This window comes from Empidonax traillii, unplaced genomic scaffold, assembly GCF_003031625.1.
Source record: "Empidonax traillii isolate 1590-97213 ecotype Southwest subspecies unplaced genomic scaffold, ASM303162v1 scaffold292:size1342341, whole genome shotgun sequence".
In the NCBI taxonomy this organism is placed as follows: domain Eukaryota; kingdom Metazoa; phylum Chordata; class Aves; order Passeriformes; family Tyrannidae; genus Empidonax; species Empidonax traillii.
In genome coordinates, this window is record NW_020955485.1 from 78,921 (window position 1) to 105,506 (window position 26,586).

General features: G+C 42.2%; 1 protein-coding gene across 1 annotated transcript; it reads right to left on the reverse strand.

The window, feature by feature from the left end:
• Positions 1–2,756: 2,756 nt before the first annotated feature.
• Positions 2,757–9,492, reverse strand: AHSG (alpha 2-HS glycoprotein). The gene is made up of 7 exons (XM_027890601.1): positions 9,199–9,492; positions 7,727–7,837; positions 6,445–6,529; positions 5,406–5,569; positions 5,012–5,125; positions 4,199–4,279; positions 2,757–3,344 (listed from the first exon to the last, which is right to left on the reverse strand). Exons 1-7 carry the CDS (start codon positions 9,400–9,402, stop codon positions 3,069–3,071), a joined length of 1,035 nt encoding a protein of 344 aa, XP_027746402.1. The 5' UTR covers positions 9,403–9,492; the 3' UTR covers positions 2,757–3,068.
• Between the last annotated feature and the right edge of the window lie 17,094 nt (positions 9,493–26,586).

Here is a 26,586-nt window from a genome sequence, read left to right on the forward strand (position 1 = left end):
CTGTGTGGAGTGACAAAGGAAAAGTGCAAATGAAGGGCATAATTGTCTCTATTTAATACTACTGTAATGGTTGGTGAGGTTAAAAATGTATATATTGTCACTTTTTTTACTAGTCCAGCAGTGTTCAAAGCATGTTCCCCTGTGAGACAGCAGAACCTCTCCCAGGGAATGCCCACAGAGACCTGGGAAGGATTATACACACCAGAAGACCTACAGTAGCATTGGGACTAAAACTCTTCTTTTTTTGGTGACAAAGGTGCAAAACACAGATAGCAGGAGAGAAGGGGCACATGGCTGCCAAAATGAGCCCCCTCATATGTCACCAGTTGCTTTGCAAACTGAGGGTGAGGGATAACGTATGGACTGTATCCTGGAGGGAAGGGATACAAGGAGTGAATATTGAGAAACACTGCTGTAGCCATAGTACAGGAAGAGCAGAAGCAGCAATGCAGACTCACTCACATTGTTCCTTGTGCCTGGGGATGCTTCCCCTGTGGCTAAAGGATAATAACTCATTTTCTTTATCCTTACAGTGCATGGCATTTCTATGGAGATGGGTGCCAGTTAGTACTGGCTGGGTCGGTGCTTCTTATAATGGGGAATTGTTATATCCCTGACTCTGTTCTTTGTATTCTTCCTCTGACTGGAAAGGAAAAAATTTCTCTGTTGAAGTAGCTGACCTCAAAACATGGACACATCTGGGAAATCTGAGCGTGTCCAGCCAAAGCAGCACATGAAGTACATATGCTTTTGCAAAACAGGGTTCGAAAAAGCTGAAAAACATTGTCAGCCAGCAATGCAGACCTGGCAAAACTGTTCATGCTGCATTTCAAGGGAGGAGGCATTTGTATTTTATATATCTCCATTTCATAGTTCTCATTACCCAGAGAATCTATTATTAAATGCTGAATCTGTTACTAAGACCCAAGTGCTTGAATATGGGGCTATACTGGGGGGGGGCAAAGTGATTGCTTCAAAGCAGTCATGGAAAATGGATCTGTAAGAGGGCACAATGTGTCTTTAAGAGGGCAAGCATTCAGGAGAAAAAAGATGAAATGCAGCAACCAACTGGAATGCACAGAGAAATTCTACTTCTTTTTTTTCTTCCTATTTTAGGAAACAATGGAGTAGTTACACCAGGTGTAGGAGAACATCTGTGAAGTATGGAGGCCACAGATGTTTCTGCTACATTGCTTTGCTTTGTGTCAGTGGAAAAGGCAAGAAGAAAATGCAGTATTTCTGGAGTTCAGAAATCCTCATGGGCAAGGATCCCTTTTGTAAACATACTCTTTCTACAATCAGATAATTTTCCAAGCCTGGAAAACAGTCTTCTCTGTAACTTAGTGCCTACTTCATTATATACAAGACAATTTTTATGGTTTAGTTAAGGTGATTCCTAGTTTTAAAAAATCTTATGCATCTGGTGTTACAGTAATGCAGGTATTAAGAGTCGCTGTTTCATTAAATCCTGTACTGCACCTCGTGCAGTGAGATGGGAGGACCACCTACCTTACTACATCAAGACATTTCTACAGCCTAATACAAGCACTTGCTGAGGAAATGGCAGAATGTACTGGAGTCACTGCCTTACAGAGAAGCAAAAAATCCCTGGGCAATTGACTGGCAGTGACTGGTGCAAATGCCTGAAACACCCTTAACTGCAAAATTCAGCCTTTTCTTGAAATGTGAGAGCTGCTGCCTTCATGGGCAGAGCTTGTCCTCAGTGTGTTTGCATCACATTATATGGTTTATAGAGTTTGGGCTGATTTCCCTTTCTCTGTCCTCCCCACACACCCAGCTGCAGTGCTGCTGCAAGTGCCTGTGGCTTTTCCTTTCCCCAGTGACACAGCACTGCAGAACCTTTCTGTGTCCCAACCTGTTGCACTATCACCAAGAGCAAATGTTAGTTGTGTTGCTTACTGAATACTGGAAGGTTGTAACTAGGAGAACAGGATAGGTTATTTGAAACACTTCAGAAATTACATGTGTTCTGCAATTTTTGCTGCCTGCATGATAATTATCTTGTAGCAAGTGCTGTTCTGGTTAAAGATTCATGACTGTCTTTGAGACTGCTCCCCAGGGCCTGCAGAATTCCAGTCTGGCTGGCAGTAAAGATCCTTCTGGCCCCAGCCCCTTATTAATTCTCTATCTAGAATAGATTTTGCCTCTAACATGTGCCAGAAATTCAGGGAAGATTTGACTGCTAGGACAATGGTAAATTGCCATCACTGTCTGGATCCTGTCATATGAGATGCGTATCTGCAGTATATTTTTTATTCCCTTGAATTGGCATTTCCTCATATGCACAGAGGCCATACAGGACCCCATGGCCATACTACACCTGTGTGTCTGCTGGAAGACAGACAATACACATGTAATTGGCTGCAAGGATTGATGCTTTCAGCCTGCCAGTAATGAATGTGTCCTGATTCTCTGTTCTTTTCATAGACATGGATGCTCTCATACCATGTCCAAAAGTTTTGAGGTACTTCTGGTGGGTATTAAAAGTAGGTACATGCTAGGAAACATTGCAGGTGGAAGAGAAAAATACATTTTTTCCTGCCACTTCTTTCGTGTTATTGGTGTGTGATCAAAAGAAAGGACTGACCTGATTTTCCACAGTGCCCAGCACCCACACGTCCCAGTGAAGCTGATGAGAAGTGCAGGAGCTTACTGTTTTTGAAATCAAGCCCAGAATATGACTCATGATGCTGTGAAGGAGATACTTCACAACTAAATGAAAATATATACAGATAGAAGGTACCAAAGCGTTGAACATTTTATTGTGAAGTAACCTTTTGGGTGGTGTTTCTTTCACAAAGCTACAACTGTTGTATAGCTCTTACAACAGTTTCATTGAAACTAATGCTATATGTTGAAATCACCTATATTTTGGAGCAGGCCTTTGCAAGATGCCGGCCATGGCTCTGCTCTCTGGAGGGTAGAGCTCATTTGGGCTCAGAGTGAAATGGTCTCACCTATTTGCACTTGATGTTGTGGTCTGCCTGTTGCTGTTGCTGCTGCACACAGATCCTTCAGTCGGCTGGGTTTCATGTCTGTGGCACAGCCTAGATATCGAAATAGCGAATCTTCCCAGGGCACGGAGGAGGAGGAGGCACAAAGCCAACTGGGCGAGGTACTTTGTCGTGCTGAGCAGCCTCTGCAACTGCTCTCTTTGTTACAGGTTTTGCTGAGAGCATGGAACGAAACATTTCTGAAGAACTGGATTCAGATGCAAGAGGGTCATGGTAGGAAAGCCTGAGGTCATGGTTTCTTGAGCCTACAGTACTGGGTGGCAGTCCTGCTGATGTATCTTGTCCTGCATGCGCGTAGGTAACTCCGGGCTGGAAAAGAGAAGCAGTTGGTGTTTGTTTTCAGTGAGCTGGGGGTTATGACCTACAGGTCATTGATATCTCACTAGGTACCCTGTTCTTAACTCGCTATAGGCCTCCAACCCAGGTACAAATGTTCCTGACCATCACAGAAGTCTGATTTGCATTTGAACACATACACAGAAGCCCACAAACACATTTTTTTATAGCCAGTGGATCATTAGCACCAAATTCTGTGGTGTATGAATTTTCCAGGGCCACCTGCACAGCTGTCGAAACATTCAAGACCAGCTGCCTCATTCTGTCTTTCATATACCTCCTAGGCAGCTAATTACTATTGAGTTACCAAGAGCTCTGGTTCATAGGAAGCATTCAACCACCACCTAGTCCTCCTCAGAGCAAATGTAGACTAAAATACCTGGAGAGCACTCAGGTCGAGCGCACGTGTTTCCCTCTCCTTGCTGTAGCAGTGCAGGTCAGTGTCCCTCAATTCAGTCATGTCTAAGGACTACTAAAAGCTCCCAGCTGATTTCCTCCACCTCAGTGCTCATTTCTGTTTTACATTTATCTGCCTTACCCCTCTAGCTGAGCAGAGTTTGGTTCCCTTTGCCGTACTGAATCTCCCAAATGGTTAGAAGGACAAACTGTCAAATGTTGATGGCAGAGGTGACATAATTCTAAACACAGAAGTCCATAGGACAGTCAGGAGCTACCTGGCCTTGCTTTTTAGGATAAAAGTTAAACCCACGTTATCACAGATAGCTAATGCAGTCTACAGTGAAAGAAGTAAACTCAAGGTGATGGCTTGTAACAGTACTAGTAGCATAGAATATTCTGGAAAGCAAGGGAATATCTGGAGTTGGTACCTGATGTCCGTACAATTGGCAGTTCACGTGAATGCTCTGTATGGGATGTTTTGTCATTGATCCTGTGCAGAAACCAAAATTCTGGCAAAGCAGAACATAGTCAAGAGAAAATAGTTAGAAAATAGCGGAGGCCTGCATTACAATTTTTAATTTCAGCACATTTGGAAATTGCTACATGTTCTCATATCTTATCTGAGCAGTGAAGTGCTTGCTTTTTAGCCTATTGGGCTCAAAAGCCAAGCTCTTTAAATGCATAAGCAGCAAATAAGTGAAACTCCTGTATTCTTCTAAAGTAAGATCCTTTGTATATCTGAATATGAGGGAGGCAATGAATATATAAGAATCTAGGTAAAAAGCTTACACCCACTAAAACTGCCTAGGACTCAATTTCATCAGAAACAGAGGAATTTTAACATGATAAAGTATACAGTATAATTCTAACAGTCTGCCTTTTTTTTTTTTTATGTGTTTGTGTACTGTCCAGTATGAAGAGCCTGATTTTCTCAGGTGCTCATGTTAAGAAGAGTAAACAAAAATATGTATTATGTTGATTAAAATTATTCTATCTTAAGGACACTCTGGTCCTCAAGCCTTTTTCAAATGCATTCAAATCCATCAGGATTCAGTCCAGGTACTGCAGAGAGAAGAGAAAGGTGTGATATTGCTTTAGGAATAATATATGGAAAATCGTATCGTGATGGTATACATCTCTTGCACTTTGATCCCCACAGGGGTCTATTCCTGCTCAAGTGCGAGCTCATCCCAGCATGATGCTGCTTTTCCACCTCTGGGGTTGGTGCTGACAATACTCACAGACTGATCCTCAGGCAGCAGCTGACAAGCCCCCACGTTAACTTTGGCTTCTTCTGCAGAGCAGTTCGTGGCACCCACAGCAAACTCAACAGCAACAACATGCGATGGGACATACTGATAAAACAGGAAAATTGTTTAACTGACTTTGCACTGTGAAACTGCAAAGCTGCAGAGAAAAGATAAAAGGCAAGTGTTGTGCCTTCATCTCCTACTGGAGTAAGGAATCCTGTGGCTAAAATGGCACAAAATACTTGGGAAATGAAGAGCAAATCAGTAGGGCAAATTAGAGCAAGCATATTGAGTCTGTTGCAAACATGACTAGTTATCAGTGCACAGTTGCTGAAGATGAAATATTCTGTTTCCATGGAAGGCTAGACATAGTTCCAGTAATTACCTGTATTTTCCCTCTTCCGATCTCAAGGAGTCTGAGGTATGGGCCGGTGGTTTTGCTGTTGAAGTCATTGAGTGCAGCTGACACCGCTTCCAACACCTCAGTGTTGTTCAACCTCACCAGTACTGGACAGTCAGGGCAGACTTTGCCAATGTCTTGATTTGAGTCTGCAGGAGCAACCGAACAGATCATGTTTTGATCAGAGTTTAAATTGTTTTGAAAGGCTTTATAGACCTATTCAGTCACACGAAACACTGTTTCACGGTCTGTCCCAAATTACAGTGGCAGGAATTTTTGCAGTGCAGGCTATAGATGGCAGTGTGGCACACGACTTGGCCGTTCAAATCTTTCTGCAAGGAAAGGTGCTGTGGACTTGATTAGCACATTTTGAATGTTCTCATTCAGTTTTTAGTAAATTTGCTTTCTGGCAAACTGTCTATGACACCAATAAAAAGGTGCTTCAGTTCACACTAGGAATGGTGGAAAAATGAAAATATTTCAATTTATTGGAGTTGTGTTTATGTGAGTGTGTTATTTCATTCAGTCACCAGCTTTGAAAGTAGTACCCAAGATATCTCATACAGAGCAGAGATCTCACACTGAGCATGCAGAATAGACATTCTGCTTTCCCGTGGCAGTATTGAAAATGCTGGGTTTAGTAAATAAGCTGCTTCTTCCAGAGGTGTTATGACAATCAACAAGCTCAAGTAAACTCAGACCAACAAGAAATCAAATTCTTAAGGTTAAACCCCTGAATTAAAAGATTCAGGACAAGCAATCTGTAGGTCAAATCTGGGACCTGCTGCCCAGTTAGTCTTACAGTATCTTGTCATAGTAAATTGTCATTCATTTTCTGAATGAAATCAGAAAAGGGGAGGGGAAATGACATTCAAAACAGATGCATTTAGAAAACTCATTAACTGTCATCCTTTATGCCCTGTTTATACCCAGAAGTTTGCAATCGAGAAAGCTACTGAACTGTAACCACTGCTATAATAATACTCCAGCCTCTGGATTCAAACCTACAGAACAAAGGCTTTACCTGCTTCTGAGTGGCATTTGCTAGCAAGTACAGATATTGTCCCATCCAACTTCTGCAGTTTGACATCACATTCACCCTCAACTGCCTAGAGAGAGACAAAAATCAAAGGGTTACATTGTTCAGATAAATCAGATTTTCTGAAAAGGGCAACTAAATTCAAAAGAACGGATCCTGGCTGAGCATTCTGGCAACATTGCTCTGATTGCAAAGGCACTGCTAGGCGTGCCTTGGTGTCTGTGATTTTGTAAAAGGCAGATCAGAGCTACAAAATTCAGATCTAAATCTGGGTCTCAGAAATATCAGAAGTGTCAGGGTAGCCAGATTATGGACATTTGGTACAGGTTCCTCTCTCATAAAGAGCAAAGAATATGAATAGTTATGAATTAAGACCTTCTGCAGAGCTGTTTGATAACATTCTCACTAATCTCAGCTGGTCAGTGGCCATGGTTACAGCAGAGTGTGCTGCCTTGTGTGAGCTGCCTCACACGCAACGTGATCCAGCAGGGAGGAGATGTCAAAGGCAAAGCTGGAGTCACTGGGAAGAGGGAACAGTCAGAGTTACCTCCACCCAGATGGAAAACGGGATCTGAGCCCTGATGAATACAGGGGTGGACCGTGATTCATATTTGGTGAGCTCTGTGAATTGGGCCCCATTCTAGAAACAGCAGGCTTAAACTGTTAACTGCTCACTCTTCTGCTTAGAAACCAGAGCTGCCTGTGCTCAGACAACACTTCTACTGCTTTGGTCAGGGAAAGCTTCTCAGAGCTGGATCACACTTGCATAAGAACAAAGTATTTGAGGCCAGTAATTTCCAGCTGAACATTATTTGCAAGGCCGAGCCCTATCTGAAGGGAATAGCTCTTCTGCAGTCTCAACCAGGACTGGGTAGCTAGACTTGTTGGAATTTCACTAGGTAACACCCCACATGTAGCCAAGGGAAGGTTATTTTTGCACAGGTTTACAATGATCTTTGGTTTGCAATGAGGCAGTGACATCGGGGCCGACAATGGGGGGCTGAGTCTGAAGGTCTTAAAAAACCCCATGGCATTCACGGACTGTATGAGGGATGTTATGTTTACAGTGATCTGTCCTCTTCACATAACAGGACATAAAAGAAATCCAGGAGCGAAATCCTTCATGGCATGAAGGCAATGAAATCAGCAAGGAGGGGTACAGCGATACAATGTTTGCCGGGGAATCTGATTGGTGATAGGCTGGCCTCTGTCATCAACATGCTGAACGTGCCCCTTTGCACCCAGCTAGTAGTGTTTAGGTACTCACATGTTCTGTGAAGCTCCTTACTGTGCAATTTTCAAGAGGTGTAGGGCTGAGAATAGGGCACTTGGTCTCTAATAAATCAAGTTCAAGAAATATCATTTCATCATTTGGCCCCTGGAAGAAAAAAAAAAATAACAGAACACAGGAGTTGTCATAATTACTTCACAAAACATCTCCAGATTTCTTCCCTGGGGCTGCACAGAGCTCTCTGTTGCTGACTGTCATGGGTAGCTCCAGGCATACACTGGAGTAACTGAAAAGGTCCTTAATATTTAAGTTCATAAAAAACCAGGACTCCAGATCTGGAGTAAGTCAAGATAATCACACTGATTTTTTCCAGCTAATCAGGAACAGACCTGTAAAGTTTTGAAAGTCCAACCTGTGTAGAGTGGGCCAATTCTCTTAAGTTAACTTGATTTTATTTTGTTGGATAGTTATAAAAAATCAACAGCTCTCTGATGAAAAAACTTCATGTTTCTGTGACCAGATAACAGATAAACACTGGAGCATATTGACCTGTTTCGTTTAGTCTGTTGGGATTACACTGAACTGCACCAGCTGAGTTTCAATACTCCTTTTGTTTTATGGGCTGCAGGATCTTTTATGGCTGTTTCTGAACCTTTGCAACTATAACATAAGGCATGGTTCCCTGGGTTCCCTGAGACTGATTCTGCAGTTTGAATCATGAGTGATTCCATTTAAACCAATGAGGTTACTTTCCTGTAAAGGTATTAATATGAGCAAAGCAGTGTCTCCAGTGTTTCTGTGTGGGTAACTCTGGGCACACTTCTAATCTCATTTATGTCTGTTATAGTCTTTTCTAAATGACTTTGTTATCTTCTCTCCCATAAGGAGTAGAAAACAGCCACGAAGGGTCATTCACGTTAATAGTTGGGACCATTTTCAACATTTTGAAGAATCAAAGGTTCTGAATTGGTGCATACATTGTATTCATGACCATTTATACAGTTTTTCTAGATGCCTAGAATGACAACCATAGATCTTAATGAAAATCAGCTGCAGTTATTTCCATTCAGATTCCTTGTCTGCTCAGTGGGATATTAGGTGAAATCGATGCCCACTACAAAATCATTAATGGCATGGAGTTATAATAGGTATGCATTTAGCCAATAAAAAATTACCTGCATCTCAAAGATTATCCTCAGTTTCCCTCCAGATTAGCTACTGGGCTCATGAATCAGCACTTGGAATGATCTGCCCTCTGCATTTGTAACCAAGCCCATTGTACAAAAACTTCTGAACATTTCTCTCTCCCCTCTCTGTTCTGCTCTTTGAGATATACATTCTAGTGACCTGGATTCTCCACTGCTACCAGGTGGCCTTGCCCCATTTAAATCAACAGAGCCATGCTGATTTCCCCATGTGAGGATACAGCCCTTGGCAAATCCCTGTCCTGGTCATTTCCGAGCATCCCCAGGTGAACACACTGCTCTGCCCGCAAGCTCCTCACTTACCTGCGGTACCACCCGGACATCCTCGATTCTGTTTAAGGCAAACTTGTATCCGTGGTGACTGTGGCCATTAATGTAATTCACAGCAACTTCAGCTGCTGCTTCAGATTCTGGGTCATCACAGCCCAAGGGAGCAGGGGGAGCTGCTGGTACAGCTTTGTGAATTGGAAGCTGAACAAGCAGTATTAAAGCTATTAGTGCCTTCATGGCACCCGAGGAAAACCGATCCCTTTCAGAAGTAAAGATCTAAGAATGCTGTTCAGATGGCAGTTAGGTAGTGAGAACTGTGGCCTCATTTATATAGTACATACCACAGACTTTACATGAGCACATGGCTGCTGTTTGTCCCAGTTCCAAGAAGCATTGCAAACAACAAAACAGAAAAGTAAATGTTAGGACATCAAGCTGACTGATTAATATTGGCCAAAGTAAATTTTATCAGGTAGGATATTGCGAAGTCTGGTAAAGCAGCTTTAGAGGAAGCGTCAGCAAAAATGTAACACAATTTTTAGACACTTTTCTACTGACCAAATACTGTCCAAGTAAGGGGAATATGATTCCTCCTGTTAAATGTGTAGGGATGCTAGAGCTAATTAAGCTTTCTTGTAAACAGGACACATTCTGTTAGGGCCCAAATCTCACCAGACACTGACTTAAACTGTGAGATCAGTAATATGATAAATTTAAAAATGGAATTTGAATTAGTTCTAAGGATCACATTCAACAATAAATGTAATTGTATAGCAACTTCTGCTACAGAATTTATTTGGAATAGGAAATGAGACATAGTTTCTAAATCCTTTACATCAGCTCTTTCTTTCTCTGAATACTCTGAATATGTCCAGTAGTTCTTAGAGTTTTAGTTTGCAAGGCAGGCAGTGTGGATATGTTTCTGGAATATGTTGCACAGATCTGAGGATTTGGCAGAAGATCCTAAAGAGCACAAAACTGTTTTAAGGAGAATGTAGATGAAAATTAACTGCTTAAATGCTCAGGAATGCTGGATCCCAGCTTATATTTACATTCACAGTATACATGTTTACAAAACAGTAACTGGATAAGGAAAATGTTCTCTGTGGCAGAATTTGGTTTCCATGATGTGCCCAGCATTCAAAATCTTTCATTTAAGCTGAGGTGACTTTGGCTAGACAGATTCCAGCAGATCGACTCTACCTCAACCAGTAGAAATGTTCTTCCTGCAGGGGTTTCAGAGTAGGTTTCTATGATCTGTTTTATGGCAGTGATCAGGCTGCAGAATAGCAAAGGTCCCTTTTTGCTTTAAAATATCTGAACCTCTGTTGTCACTTTTAAAGAGTTAAAGAACCAGCTGCAGATTTGGGATGGGTAGGAGGACTTTGGCATAGTTATAAGTTTTCACTTTAGGTAAGTATTTCCCAGCTTGCCTGATATTGTGAGAGAAGCTAAAAGTTTTGGAAAAAGAAGCAGTCTTGAGTCATGCCTCTCTCTTCTAGAATCTGGAAATAGAGAAAACACTATAAATAGAAATGGTTCAGTGGACAGATTAAGTGATGAAGAAGGAGAATGGGAAAAGACTAAAAAGATCGAATGATTTGCTTCAGTTGTGTGGGATGAGGTGCTTTTTGTATGCTACAATTTTCATATTGAAGAGATTTCTGGGGAAAAGAAATCTTTTTTTTTTCTGGGGAAAAGAAAACTTTTCCTCTCTCTTGCATTAAAAAATTGGTCTCAGCATGATTTGTTTCTTCCTCTCACTTGAAGCAGGTGTTGTTTGGCATTTGTTCTGTTGTGTGGATGATCATTTGTCTTCCTGACTTTGGCCTAGAACACTTAAAAGGATGAAGGCTGGATGTCCCAAAAACACTCTGAGTGTTCCTTGGGGGTATCTTTTGAATCACAACAGATTTATTTAGAAAGATAGTATTTTACTCTTTCCTTTTAACCCACTGTTCAGTTTCTAACCTGTAAATCTTTTAATTTCTTTTTTCCTTTTTTTGGTATGAAACACTGAGGTAAATTTCCAACAGGTGCAGATTGAAACTGTTTTTCACCTGAGTGACATACAATTACCCCAGTGAAGGACTTAGACCATTATTTATAAATTTAGTCTGGTCATTACTCAGTTTCTTAGGCTGCACCTTCTCTACTTCAGAGTTGCAAATACTGTAGGATGTACAACATCTCTGCAGTCAAGCTCTACATATTCCTAAATATAAAATATAACCCAGTTCAGTCAACTTCAGGTTCCATTTTCAAAGAACAACTTAAAACCTCAAATAGCAAACAGGATTTATTATCTCCTTTCTTCCCTCTTCATTGTCACTCACATACAGTATTCCATTTACCAAGCAGGACAAAAAGGAAATACTTTGAAGCCTGCTGTACCTCTTAGTTTCTCTATAGGCTTACTCAAACCCTTCCCCTCTTGGTGACCGGATGAACTTTCTTTGCTGGCATACAGAGGATCAGAAATGTGCCCACATGATTATGCTCAGTGCAATGTGGAATGTGTGACCTGCAAGATGTGTGAGGAAATTTGTATTTGGTTTTCATGTTTGGAAAAAGAGTTTGAAAGGGCAGTCAGGTAGTTTGGCTACAGGTGACATGACAAAGGAGCCTTTCATCTTTTGGATACAGACTGACACAGATCTGCCTGATTATTCCCTCTGAAAGTGGGATTGCTGATATCAGTTCCCTCCAGGTCTATGTCCCATCACGACTGGCCCTTTTATGTGCCCTTACTCAAGAAGCAATAATTGCAGAGAATCTTCTCACTCAACTCAGTACAGATCCCTTATTTCTCATGTCCAAGACATAGTAAAAAGTTGTCCTTCAGTAGTGGCTGCAAACAGATCCTACAGCACAAGAAAGTGAGCTGAATTCCATGGGCACCTTGAGAGATGCCTAGAACCATGTCCAGGTGGTTTTTGACTATCTCCAAGAAAAAAGACTCCACAACTTCTCTGGGCAACCTGTGCTTGGTCATCCTCACAGTAAGATGTGTTTCCTGATGTTTAAACAGAACCTTCTATTTCAGTTTGTGCTCATTGCCCCCGGTCCTATCACAGGGTGTTACCATCCTCTTCTCACTCTCCCTTCAGGTATTTATATCCATTAAGATCCCCTCAAACCTTCTCTGCACGAAGTAGTCCCAGCTCTCTCAGCCTTTCCTCATTGGAGAGATGCTCCAGTGCTTTAGTCACCTTTGTGGCCTTTTGCTGCGCTGTCTCTGGTATGTCCATGTCTCCCCTGGACTGAGGAGCCCAGAACTGGGCACAGCAATCCAGGTGTGGGCTCACCAGTGCTGACTGCCTGGGAAGGATCACCTCCCTAAAGCTGCAGGCAATACTTTGCCCAGTGCAGCCCGGGATAACATTAACCCTTTGTGCAGCAAGGGCACACTGTTGGCTCAGCTTGGTGCCTGCCAGGACCCACAGGTCCTTTTCTGCCAAGCTGCATTCCAGCTAGGTGGGCTCCAGCATATATTCTTACACGTTCTTCCCCAGGAGCAGGATTACAGACTTCTTGTTGCACTTCATGATGTTCCTGTCAGCCCAGTTCTGCATCTTGTCATGGTCCCTCTGGATGACTGCAAACCCCTCTGGCATATCAGTCACTTCTCCCAGTTTTGTGTCATCTACAAACATGCTTATCATCCAGATCATTAATGAAGATGTTAAACAGGACTGGACCCCAGTACTGCCTCCTGGGATACACCACTAATTACTGGCCTCCAACTAGACTTTGTGCCACTGGTCAGCACCCTCTGGGCCCAGCCTTCAGCCCATTTTCAATCCACCTCAATCCACCTTTCATGTCAGTGGGGTTAGACCTTGGCCCTAGTGAATTGGGTTGCCTGAGAGACTTGACAAGGCTTCACTGTGATGGAAGGAGAACAAGCTGGGTTTACTGCCCTTGTTATATAAAATATAGTATTGATTCGATGCTCAAGGATTGAGGCTCCACTGAATCTCAGTTCTTAATAATTCATATAAACCACAATGGAAAGGTGAGTTGATGGCTTTGGTTGTTTTTTTGGTTTTTTTTTTTGCTTTCTTTCTCTTTTTTTGGTTGGATGCTTAGAACAAGTAGCGATGATTGGAAATTTGCTGCCCCTGCTCAACCTCATCTGGAAAAAAAAGCAAAGAACTGCTTCCACAGATGTCAAATTGACACTTCCTGAGCTTAAAATTCAAACAAATTAACCAAGCAAACAGATAAATATCATCTTTTTAAATCTTCAGATCAAAGTTAAACACTTGTGGGGATTTTTGAGGCTCTCTTTTCAGATTACTAAAATGTCATTTTTTGGTAAAGCAGACAGAACTGGTCCAATTCTCTGCACCACATCAAAAGATGCATTTCTGAGCAGTCAGGCATTGTACAGTACTGCAAAACTTAATCACCTTTTGCTTTACACTTGATTAAGTACATTACTTTTGGATCATAGAGTTCACAAGATATTGGAACATCAGGGCTGTCTCCTATATAGCCATCACCTACTCAGAAACCTGCACGCAAAGGCAAGAAAATGTCTGCAGGGAAAATGTCAGATAGTTAAAGTCACCAGTCTTGTCAAGGCAGCATATTGCTTCCTTAAATGACAGTATAATCAGCATTTAAAAATAAAGTGTGTGAAAACCCATAGAGGTCTGAGAAAAATCTCAAGACAAATTAGACTAATTGATATGCATAGTCTTATTGGCCCCTTTCCACTACATGGGCAAATCTTCAGCAGATGTAAGTTGGCTCAGAATCACTTCAGTCCAGGTCCCCCAGTGTCCCTAAACCAGGAATTTCAGGCTGCAGAAAAACTGTGAAGTCTGAACAGTTTTACCAGACTGTAATAGTAGAACATTATATGTTAATTAATTTCTTTTTATTAAATATGAGAGTCTTTAGGAGAAGGCAGGCTGACCACATGCCCTCCTTTGCTGTAGTATTTGCAGTTGGGAAAGATTAGCTCAGTTGCTTAGAGCATGGTGCTGATAACACCAGGGCTGTGGGTTTCATCTCTGTACGGGCCATTCTCTTGAGCTGGACTCAGTGATCCCTGTTGGTCCCTTCCAACTCAGTATTCTGTGATTCTGTGAATTTCTTACCATGAGAAATAAAGTGTGCACACGTGGCATCTAATTTGGGAGCCTCTAGTTCTGGGTGCCCAGCTAAAGATTCCATTTCACTTGATTGATCTCAATCTGTTAATCTCTATTTTCTTTTAACTGTAAAATGAAAATACCTATTTTCTGTTTTTGTTCTGGATCTGAAATAACCCACTGAATTTTATAAAAAGCTTTGCTATCTCTCGAGGTAGAAAGATCTATTAAAAACATTAGAGGAATCTAAGAGTCAGACAAACCAGATGCCAGTCTGTAAAACTTCGGGGATTCCTGGATTTATGAGAAATCTAGCAGGATTGAGAGGGTTGAAATTTGGTCTCCCAGATTTAGTATTGATTATTTCGGAGAAACTTATTATTTGCTAGAGTTTCTTCAAAAACTGTACTACTTTTATTTTTCTTTTCTTTTTAAAGAGCATAAATGGTTGTCAAGAATTTTGAAATTTTTACTGAAATGGAAATTTTAATTTTTGACCAGCACTCCCAGACAAAGCCAACCAAGTCTATTTCTGTTCTGTTCTCTCTTGTTCTATTTTGCTCTTCTATTGTCTATGCCTCTGAAATACTTGAGTGCCTTCCAGAAGTACATCAACTGACAAAACTAGCATTTGTTACATGAAAGTCTATTCTCCTTCTCTTCCCAGTGGGAAGATTATATAAGATGTTTTGTCTTAGTGAAGTTTTTGATTGATTTAAATTTTCCTCCCCATTTCCGCATTTTCCCTGCTCTGTGTTTTGATGTTGCAATCAGTAACAAGAGCAGTTTTATGAGTTAAGGGTTTTCAAGCCCCTGATTGACTTACTCTGTGTTATTCTGACCTGGTGTGGGAGACCCCCCCCCCCTTTCTAAATTTGTTATAGTTTTTTACCCTTTTATCGAGGTCAAAGTTATTTATGTTGCCATGCAACTCTTAACAGTGGGATATTTTTGCTTCAGCCCTGCAGGGATGTCATGGTTCTCTCCGTGTCATGCCTGTGCAATTTGATGGGTGTGGGAAAGCCGTGCTGGAGATGGATAGGTGGCAACTGTGAAATCAGAGATTAGCAGCTACGGAAGTGGGTTTTTTGGCTTTATGTCTTTATGCTATAGTTTGGTCTTCCAGCTTATGTGGGTGCTCCCCATGATCATTGCTTCATATCATAACCTAGAACAAATAAATCAAGATACCTGGGACGGGACCGCAGAGCTGAACAGCAGGAGCAAACAGTGGATCAGAGAGCAGAAACAGAGTATTTCACTCTGAGTAAACAGACACCCTGCAGTCAGACTGACCTCTCCTCATCTCCATGAACAGCATGTCAAGCTAAGTGAATTAAAACTCCACTCACTGTGAGAACCAGTGGCTTTCCTGGCATTACCAGGCTCTCCACAGACACATGGCTCCAGTTTAAAAACACAAATTGAAACATGCCACATTAATTCCTTCTACTTACAGGAACGTTTGAAGATGTAAATGCACAATTTGTCTGAATGCTGTCATGTTCTATGACGCTGTTAGTCTCCTTGATGGAGAACTCCACATGATAACTCCACATGTTATCTTCCCTTGCTGAGTTAAATCCTGAAATTTAGTAGCAAGTGTTAGGGAAGCCTGCTGTGCTCTCTGGATTCCCACATGCTCATATTTTTGATGTGACAAACAAAGTTCACTCTTGGCACTGTAGGTAAGTGGTTTTTCCACTGAGTTTTGTAGAAAAAATTGTACATTCATTCTTATTCTGTGGCAGTCTGAGAACATTAAATTGTTCCCTACTTATGCTGGGCTACTGTTTTGAAAAGGATGCATGTGTTTCCATGTGGAGTCTCATTGGCATGAGTGACAGGAGGGTCCATGCTGTTCCAGGCAGGGCTAGGGAATGGCAGGTGGGAGGATGGCAAACTGATATCCTTTCTCACCTTGGAGCGCTCCTTCAGGGGCATGACAAGCTCAATCAATATCCCAATGAGATTTACATAACTCTGACAAGCAAGAGAGTTTTAAAAAAAATTAAATTTATTTATTTTTAGTGAGGCAGATGATCGAGATTTTCTCTTTTTTTACTGCTACATGTCCCTAAATCACCCATTTATTCAACTCTTTCTGCTGCCTTCCAGCCACATGGCTAAAAATCTGGAAGTGGGATTGGAAACATGAGGGGGACATTTTAATTTAATAGCATGGAGGCGATATATTAATAACACATTTGCAACAGGGGAAGTGGGTCTTTCCAAGTTAGTGCAGTTTGAAGGAATTTATACAGACATTCCTGCTTAAGGAGTCAAAATTCTGCATGTAAGACATGAAGTACGGATGACTTTTATGCCAACGAATAGCCAGACTTACAGCTTTCCTTGCTTAATTTACACAGCATTGGATTTGCAGCAGACAGGGACTCCAGGCTGTTGAGAGCAATAAACACAAGGCACTGAACAGACACACCACTGCCCAGGTGACCTTCTCCTCAGCGTCTAAAAGAAAGGGAGATGGGAATGTGAGCATCGTGGGCTGATTAAACACAACACCCAGTGTCACATTCATATAAAGAGGTGCATGTCAACACTTTTTCCTGATGCGTTCATGAATTTGTTAAGTTTTGTGATGCCAAAGGAAAGAGAGCTGTAGTTTTGTTTACGTTCAGCCCAGAAATTCTGAACCGAACAGTGACGTTAAATTCTGCCAGATAGAAACTGTACATATAACTGGCCAGTGCAGAACACTGCTTTGTACTCATGGATTTAATAGTCAAACAGGTAAAGATAACTCACAGAACTGCTTTGGTGAGGCTGCAAGGTTTTGTAGTGGGCATCTCAGCCTTTGCCTCTGCTATTCTCTTCAGCATCACTGGTCTCAGCGAGTTTCTAATTTTTCCATTAGTTATTTCCATTCTTCATTACTGGTGGCAGCACCCTTTCCCTGACACCCAGGTCTGTCTCTTGAAGGTCATCTTGGGTCTTTTTGAGTCCTCTTGTCTAACAGCCAGCCTGGGTCTACATCACAATTTTTTTATTGTTAATTGTATCTGAAATCCCTATTTTATCTGTCACTGTAGCTCTGCATATTCATATACACTGATCTCCATATGATGACCTCCTCTACCACTGGTCCTACTCCCTGTGCAAGGCTGCCAAGTATGTCATCATTTCTGCATGTGGTTCCCCACCTTCAAGAATGTCAATCTCCATTTTCTCCTCTCATCATCAAGGCCTTGCCCAATACCAAACCTTCTCATTCAGCTTTTGCCTCGATCTCACCTTGTCCCTCCTGCCATCACCATCTCTTTGAGCCATTCAGCCCCATGTCACTGACAGAGAAGTCTCTTTCTTCAGGAAGAACCCCACTCCTGAGCTCGTCCTTGAGGCCATCACCTCTCTGAATTCTCACAGGGCCTGAAGAGCTGCCCTGTCACATTATCTCTAGTAATGTGTTTCATGACTTTCAAACCTGTGTTTACTATACAGGCAGCTGTAGTTACACTGAGAAGCTTTTAGGACTTCACAGGGGAAAATGTTTGAAAACCACCTGAAATGGTGAGTTTATCTGCTGCATTTCTGTTTTGTCAGCTATTTTCCTAATCCACCTTTCAGAGCACATTTGGCAATGCCACTCCAGGGACAGTCTTATCTTCTTTGCTTACCAAGAGCAGTTTGGTATGAAACGTTCCTTTTAAAACGGTCTTATCTGACCCCTCCTAACTCTTGCCTGCACATTGCCTGCATGGAGGAGCAAGGAAACCATCCTGTAGTTCACACAAAAGTCTCACAAATGAGACTGTCCTTGGGGTAGCTGGATGAAAGCCTTCCACTGACAAAGGAGAACGCAAAATATTTACTTACAATGGAAGAGGAAGTGGGGCCTAGGTCATACATCTGGAAACCTTTGAGTTCCTAACAGAAAGGTTGCTAATACTGGTCTCAAACATTGCTATTTGTTTTGTTATATAACTCACCTCGAGCTCAATTGCAGCTGTAAGTATGCATTGACATGAGAGCATAAGGCCTGGCTGGGATTATGGTGTTGCAACTCCCGGGTACTTTCTGAAAGGAAACAAGATCTTCTGTAAGCTTTGCACCGATAAAAATTTAGTAGTTGCCATTTGTTTTAAGTTTCTTGACAATTTATTTGATTCATTTTATATGAAGCTTCCTTCTAAGGACGTAAGTTAAAGGTTCGGGTTTTGAAATAACTGCTGGGTGTTGGTTAGCTTGCAATCTGAAATCTCTCTCAGTAGGTATTTCCAGGAAAAGTAATTTTCTGAGTGCAGCTGAAGATGTTAAAGATGATTGTGCAATGTTATGTGTGTGTTACAGGAACAGGTAGAGACAGAATACTAAAAGGGGATTTCCTTGCTTGAAATTCCCACCTATTGTCAGTGTTCACCTCTTTCTTAGCTTTTGATATAGCCCTGCAAGTTTTTGAGAGTCAGATACTTGAGGCAGGCTCATGGAAATGCCAGGACACATAGACAGATGCACTCCATGTGCTTTGGAGAGCTAAAGGACTGTTGCAAAGAACTGCTAGAGACTATTTGTGCACAGAGAAACAAATAACTCATATTCCCTACTCTGTAATCAAAAGCCTTTCTTGGCTGGGGGAGATCCCTGAAACAACATTCCTGCCTCCCCTTGAGAGAAGGAAGCCAAAGATTATTCTGTTACCCTTCATTATCATTCAGTGTGGTATAAACTGCCCACGACTTGAACTCTCAAGTGCCCAGGAGGGCCAGTACATGAATATACCTTGTGTCAGCAGAGGCCATTTCAAATAATACAGATGATGACAGATTGATGTTGGTAGCTCATTAGGCAAAGCACTGACCGAGACATCAAATTCCTTTCAGCAAGAATATGGCCGGACTGTTTGCTGTTGTGCATTAAAGGAGAGACACATTTTTCTTCTTTGATTTCTCTTGCTTCCTGCTTCCCATGTTTGCGTCAGACAGTGCCAGCTATCAGATCTGTCATCATGTTTGACTTTCCTAATGTGAACAGCTGTGCCAGAAGAATCAAGGTGTAAAGCTAAACCCAATCTGCTCATATAGTATATATAGTACATTTCAACAAAAGACCTGTGTTCATAAGCCTCCTGTGGCATACAGATTTTAATATAACACTTGGCTTCAAGTTCGTCCAGGTCCAATAGTACAATCTTCCCACCCATGCCTGAAAAGATAGAGAACAGATTTCTGAAACAGTGTAAGGTGTATTCAGATTGCTGTCTCCTTGATATGCTAACTCCTGCTCTTGTGGATTATGTTTTCACACTTTTGGGGCATGCCTTAACCCATGTGATTAAGCTGGTAGCCTTCTGCCTCTTCCCGAAGAAGAGGGGAGAAGTTTTCCAAGCAGCAAACGGTGCCACAGTTCTCTGCCTCCCTGTCACAGTGTAGCAGAGGAAGCCGGGTGGCTTCGGCTGCCATCACATTCTTACTCAGTGATCTGTCCGGGGGAAGACAGAGTGCACTGTGCAGCGTGCTGCAGAGAAGAGAGGGACGTCAAGGATTTCATGGGGGAAGGAATCCCTCATCCCTGTTTGGTCCTTGTGCCCAGCAAGGATAAAATAGTTCACAGTCTGGGGGATAAGTAAGAACATACACATCTGAGGCAAGTTGGCCACTGTGACTACCCCAGAAGGGCAGGTGCTGGTGCCAGAAAAGAGGATTCCACAGCTGCTGAGAGGAAACATAGAGATGAGATGGACACCCAAAGGAAGAGCTCAAAGCAAGGAGAGGAGGAGGAGAGTATTCAGCAATTGAAAAGGCCCCAGTGTGAGGATGGGTGGTGAAATACCTGGGGCTCTGATGGCTGCCTGCTGCAGCCAGCTCGTGATCCACTGTGCACACCAGACACAGATCCAGCCTGGCTGCACAGCATTCTTTGCAGCAGCAGTTCTGGGGCTTTGTGATTCACTGAGTAATCTTACAGTACACTGGGTACTTTATCCTCTCAGCCGATATTATGCTCAGCGCTTTTCATATCCGAAATGGTTTTACAAACTGTACGGGTAATTATCCCTTGGAGGTAGGAAGAGACAAACATTGCATTTTTATAAAATACAATTTTGGAATAAACATCACTGCCATTCTAGTAAGGCAAATGTCACAAAGGGACCTGATTGCCATGGTACAAAAATTATCTTTTAAAGTGAATGTGCAGTTTTCCCTCTTTACTGTAGTTTGCTCTGCTCTTAGGTCCTTGTCTTTCAGACATGGTCTAAGGTATACCCAGAGAGTAAATTGCAAGACTCACAATTAACTGCTTTAAATAGAACTGGCTTTAAATAAAGGCAATGGGAAATGACAATATGGGGCAGGAGTAGCCTGTCAGACATTTCCCACATCTCAGTATTGTGCTAGACTGAAAAGAAAAGATTAGCGTTAACATTACGTCTAATATTACTAGTCTGATGATTCACATACCTTTTATTGATTCTGTTTGAATTGAGTTTGTAACTGTTGGTTTGGTCTTAATTTATATAACCAGTGGCCAAATGCACTGTTTTCTTAGTAATTCTTGCATTACAGAGAGTTAGATGCAATGACAGTAACTGTGCCTGGCAGTCTACCATCTGGGTACATGCTAATAAAATAATCATCTGCATAATTTTGGAAGTCATTGCAGATACTGGGGGGGAAATGTATTGGGTTTGAGCTGAAAATTGCAGGCAGCCTGGTAGAATAATAATGATGCAAATAATTTCCCCTAAAATCCTGGAATGGTCTCTGGTGGGATTTGTTTTACATGCATCATGAAGCTGCCTATGTTAACTTTGCTTTGATATCAAAGGTAAATAGAGGATGAATGATTAAATAATTTCTATTCAGTTTTGCTGAAAAGAAAATTTAAGTCAGTTTGAAATGAACAATTTCTGTTCTGTTTTATAACAGTAATGAGGGAGGAAAACCCTTTTTCTTTGCATTGCTAAATAATAAACTATTAAGGATTATAGATCTCAGTCACAATTGGGTCCCACTGCTAGGATCAATATGTGTTTGTCAGGAAAGGAGAGTTTGTTCTGCAAGGAATAAATTTGCTTCTTCTGCATTCTGAAATCAACTATAACTCACCCCAAAGCTGACCCCTAATAAATCCAGAAAAAGTAGTAATTCCATAAGAACTATGTCACTGAGAAGTAACATGTGAATCCAACACATTAGCACTGTATTCAGGAGTAACTTCCCTTATTCCAGTCCACAGATCCTTTCTTCAGCTGGAGCTGAACACAAAACATCTTATTTGGGGGCAGGAGTTATTTATGAAATAGCTGTTTCCATCTCCAGTTCTCACTCTGTCTCCATACAGTGTATCTTTACCAGAAACACTGGAGAAGGTGCAACAGTGCCTATGGAAAAAAACATGGGAGCAATGAGCCAGACTGGGAAGTTGGATAGAGCAGAGAGATGGAGTGGAGATCTATGGATATTTATGACCTCGAATGCCAGAAATGGAAACCTCTTGGCATCTGAAGTCTGTGAAAGGAATTGTGGTAGGGAAAAGTAGGAAAGCCCACCAAATTCCACTGAAACTAATCAGGTTAGAAGAGCCAGCGTGGAAAGTTTTGTAGATATTTAAAAAAAAAAACATTTCTCACTTGCTGGCCTGTGCCCTGAGACTAGGGGCAATATGGGATAGTTAACACTAAAGTTTGTGCTCAGGCTTCTGGGTGAACAATATTTAAATGAAAAGCTTGAGGTGGGAAACCAGTTTAGCCAAGCATGTTTGAAGGGACTACAGAATAGAAAATTACCAAAAGCAAAAGATTTATTAAGGTTGCGTTACACAGACTTGCAGAGTACTACAGGATGTTTGTGGTAGGAGAGAGGAAGAGATAAACAGGTTTTCCTTCCTGAGCAGAAGTTCAAGTTTGCTGTGTAGCAAAGGTCAAAGAAATTGAATCTGAAATAAGAGCAGAAAGGTACCCATGTTTTTGATGGGATGCTGTGAGGGCAAAAGGACCTGAACTTACAAACCAAAAATGCTTCAGAGTAGATAGGAACTAGGGGAGATGCTGTGCATGGGATTAAGAACATTTTACCTGCAACCAAACCCTCTTAATGCTTAAAATTTTAATGTTCAGAAAACTGTGGAAAACCTGCACAAATGACGTGTCCCAGAGAAGCATATTCTGGATGGAGAGGTTTGTACCTTCAGTGAGATGGTGAACATGCTGGCAGAAATATAAGGAGATGGTGCTACTAACAGGTATTAAGCACTTGGCTCAGGCACTGCCGCTGCCAACTGTTTCGCAGCCACGGCTCCGTGCCTGTAGTTCCAATGCCAGGATCAGTGCCTAGCGCTTCCCAAACTCGGGGCAATCTGGCAGATGTCCACGAGGTACTCAACCACATCTGTGACGCTGTGACAGGGCGGGGAACCAGGGCAGGCGTGGAGAATGGAGCAGGTTCAGTTCCCAAGGCGTGGGTTGACGTTACGGGTCAGCTCATGTCACCGGTAGCTGCCCTGGGAAGGGGAGGTCCCACGCCCTGTTCCCAGCCACAGGCTCTCACCCTTCTCTGGCATTGCTCCTTCACTCATCCGACCATGCAGTGAGGGGGTGCGGGGAGTTACGCCACCAGAAAATGAATCCTTCATTGTGGCGAGGTTGGCTCTTTGGCAGAGTAACTCCAGGAGCTGGGTTAACAGAGATCCAGCAAGGGGCTGTGCAGGCTCATGGGAAGCAACAGCCGCCAGCAAGGAACATGGATAATCTAACCAGTCGAGTCATTGAACCATAAAAATTTGTTTGGAAGGGATCTCTGGAGATCAGTTGGGCAAACTGCTGACACAGAGCAAGACTATCACTGGCAATGCAGTGGTGGTTGGAAGCACCGGCTGTCTCAGCTTCAGTCGCTCTGCGTGTGAAATAGGGGTAACCCCACACTGGTGAAGCTGAAATCCTGTTTGGTGAAGCATCTGGAGATCTGCAGGTGGCAAGTTCTGCCTTAGCATGAAGGATGTACAAGACCATGCAATGCTGTTGGGTGTCAGGGACAGGAATTCTGGTTTTCCTGGCCTTTGTATAAGGCTTGTGAGATGGATTAATGTTTTAGGTACAGGGTTGAACTTGTTCAAATATTAAGACTTCTAAGTACAGCTTATGGAAAAAATACAGCCATATGTCATTGAAGAGGGGATGATACACAGCCCTAAATATTCATCTGTTTGTCAGTAGATTTAAAATCAGTGATTGCCTGGAAGCTATTCCTGATGTGATAATGGCTGTCATACTTGTTTACCTAAACTGAATGATGTCAGAATATAAAGACCTTCTTTGCTCCTTTATAGTAGCTCCCATGTTTCAGACTGAATCGGGTATAACCAGTTTCTTTAAAGAAAATATTTACTTTTCATCAGAAGTTTACATAACATGTTCTCCAAAGGAACAAATATTGTGTTTCAGCATAGTTTGAAACATGGGAGACGGTGAAGAAGTTAATGAACAACATTTAAGTCAACATCAAAGCACTTTCTTTCTCTAGTAAATATGCAGCCCATCGGGCTATGATGCAATAAGGAGAAGTTTAGGGTCAGTCTCTTTTTAACTTGCACTTTATTATATTTTGAGGCCTCATGCAAAAATTCTTCACTGACCTTGAAAATGTTATCTGCAGGAAGGGAGAATTAATGCATATATATATTAAGGTGAGCCTAATCTCATTGGAAAAGTCTGAGATAGACTTATATTAAAATATTATAAATAAATGAAAGTGAGTGGAGAAAGATGTAAAATCCTCTCTAGAGGAAGGAAGGTGTGGTGACAGGTGTGGGGCTCTTGGAAAAAAACAACTGCCAGGCTGGTAAGAGACAGAAAGGGGTGAAAGAAGTAAGAAATACCAGAAGTTGGTGACCTCAGCCCAAGGCAGGGAACATCCCTGCAACTCCTGCACTGGGGAAGAAACAGAGCTTGGTTTCCTTTCTGGGGATAAAGATCTGCCCAAAATGAGCCCACATTGATTGGGTTCAGAAGTGGAGACTGCTGGGTGGTGTGAGGGTATTTCAGCAGCCGAGCAGACCTGAGGCTGGGTGTGAGTTAACTAGAGGAGTGAGTCTTGGAAAGAGCTACATATTTGCAGACACACACGAGCAGTTCGTGGTTCATCCAAGAGACAATCCCAGTCCACTTAAGGCTGATGACAATGGTACATAAACCTTTTTCTGCATCTTTTCATTATATCATGATCTTTAGCATTACTCCAACCATAACAGGAATTAGCAGCAAACCTCCTGCTTTCCGCTTCCCTAAAAAATACAAAAGCCACTGGCAAAGGTGGAAGAGAGAAAATGTCACTGCAAAATCTGTATTTGCACAGCGAAATCTGTACACTTCCATGGAGGGAAATGGGCACTGAAGACAAGGACCTTTTCATCATATAGAACCCTTTCAGACTGGGCACGTGAAATGAGCAAACAAAGTCACGAAATCAGGGAATATTCTGAGTTGGAAGGGACTCACAAGGACCATCAAGTCCAACTCTCAGTGACCCATACAGGGATCAAACCCGTGAACCTTGGATTTATTAGCAACGTGCTCTAACCAACTGAGCTAATCTCACAGAACCTCAGGCTTGTGTTTGAAGAACAGCAAATAAAAAATTTTCTGTATTTACAGAGAGTAAAAACAGGGTTGCTAGACTTGAAGAAGTAGCATGTAAGACTTAAAAATAGGTTTTGGAGGGAAGAATAATATGAGAGGGAGGATATGAGGGACAGAGAGAGTAAAGTGGAATAAAATGTAACAAGCTTTTGCCAATGTTGGGTCATGTCACACTACTATTTTTAAGATAATCAGTTTTCACAGTCAGGAAAAATGTGGTGGATCTCTTAGGCTTTAGTAAGAATCTGGTGGGTGTCATATGGGGAATTACTAAAGAGTCCCATGTTACAGTTCTGCTGGTTAAAGGGGCAACACAAAAACATGTACTACAAATAGGAAAAGTATCAGCTTGGAGGAAAAGTGATAGTGATGTTTCCCAGATAGGTTAGTCTTAAAACTGATCCTGCTTTAATATGTTCATTAGTGTCCTCAGCACACTGGTAGGGACATACTTATGCAAGTTGCTGGTAGCATTTAGAGGGCACCATCAGTAAAGGAGGATCAGGATATGCTACACAAAGGGCCAGGTGACCTTGTGAAGTGGAGTAAGAGAAGTGGAATGAAACATAACAAAGGAAAGAAGAGCAAAGCAGAGCCATGTGGCTGAGAACATAGTGCTGTAAACTCATCCGTAGTATAAATAAGGGGACAGGAAAATGTGGCATTTAGGATGATTTCAGGATGATGGGACTGTTAGTATGAAGCATCTGGAAAAGAAATTCAGTGTCTGATGGTGTCTTGAGGAGCAGCAGGACAGGGAAGTGTGAATGCCTTTTCCCAGGGAACTGGTATGACATCTGCAGTGCCATACCCCTGTCTGGCACCAATCTCAGCAGCGACCTTCCTTGGAGATCGCTGTAGGAAAAGGCTTCTAAGGTGAGCAGAGTCCCTTATACAGGAGCAGACTAAGGAAGAGTAGCTCTTTTATTCTTGGAAATTCAAGACTAAGGCAAAGTAACAGCAAAAAAGGCCTTTTTGTTTTTAACAGCACAGCCTGTCAGACATTATCAGTCACTAAACCCTGGGCAGATTGAACAGTCTGCCTGCCTCAAACAGAGCGGTTCACCCAAGCTTCCACAGCTTGTGTTCACACTGTGCAGTGATCTGGAAGCCCCAGGCACGTGCCAGTCCCTGCAGATGCAGCAATGGCCCTCGTTAGAGCAAAGACAGCCCTAATCAGGCCCATCTCAAAAAAGGAAGAAACTGCAAAGAGGAGGAACAGTAATGTGGAGATAATTCCATCTCCCCTGTGTGGGAGGCTGGTGTGCACTGACTGCAGAGCTGATAGGTATTTGTCTATGTAGCCTTTAAAAAGGAGATTTGGAGGATGCTGATAAAATAGCTGAAACTTGAGACCTACTGCAAAGACTTGTTCAAGATTTTCCATCACAGGTGGACAAAATAAATGGATGTGAAGTCATGTGAATATATGCTGGATGCAGCCCCTATGGCACGGCAGTTTTATTTGGGAGTGCCAGTTAGGACATATACCTAAGTCAAATGGCTCAGAGTTGCAGGGGGGAAGCTGGATTGAAGTTTCCATTACACAGATCTGAATCTGGAGTTACTGCCTGAGTCACTGAGGTTATTCCAGTTGGCTTTCAGCCCAGTTTGGTTCACTTGACCAACTGTCTTTTCACCCTTTCTCGCAAACAGCAGCAGATAAAATTTGGCCTTGTCTGTGCTCTTTTTGGTGACTTAATCCCCAGCACAGTCTTACTT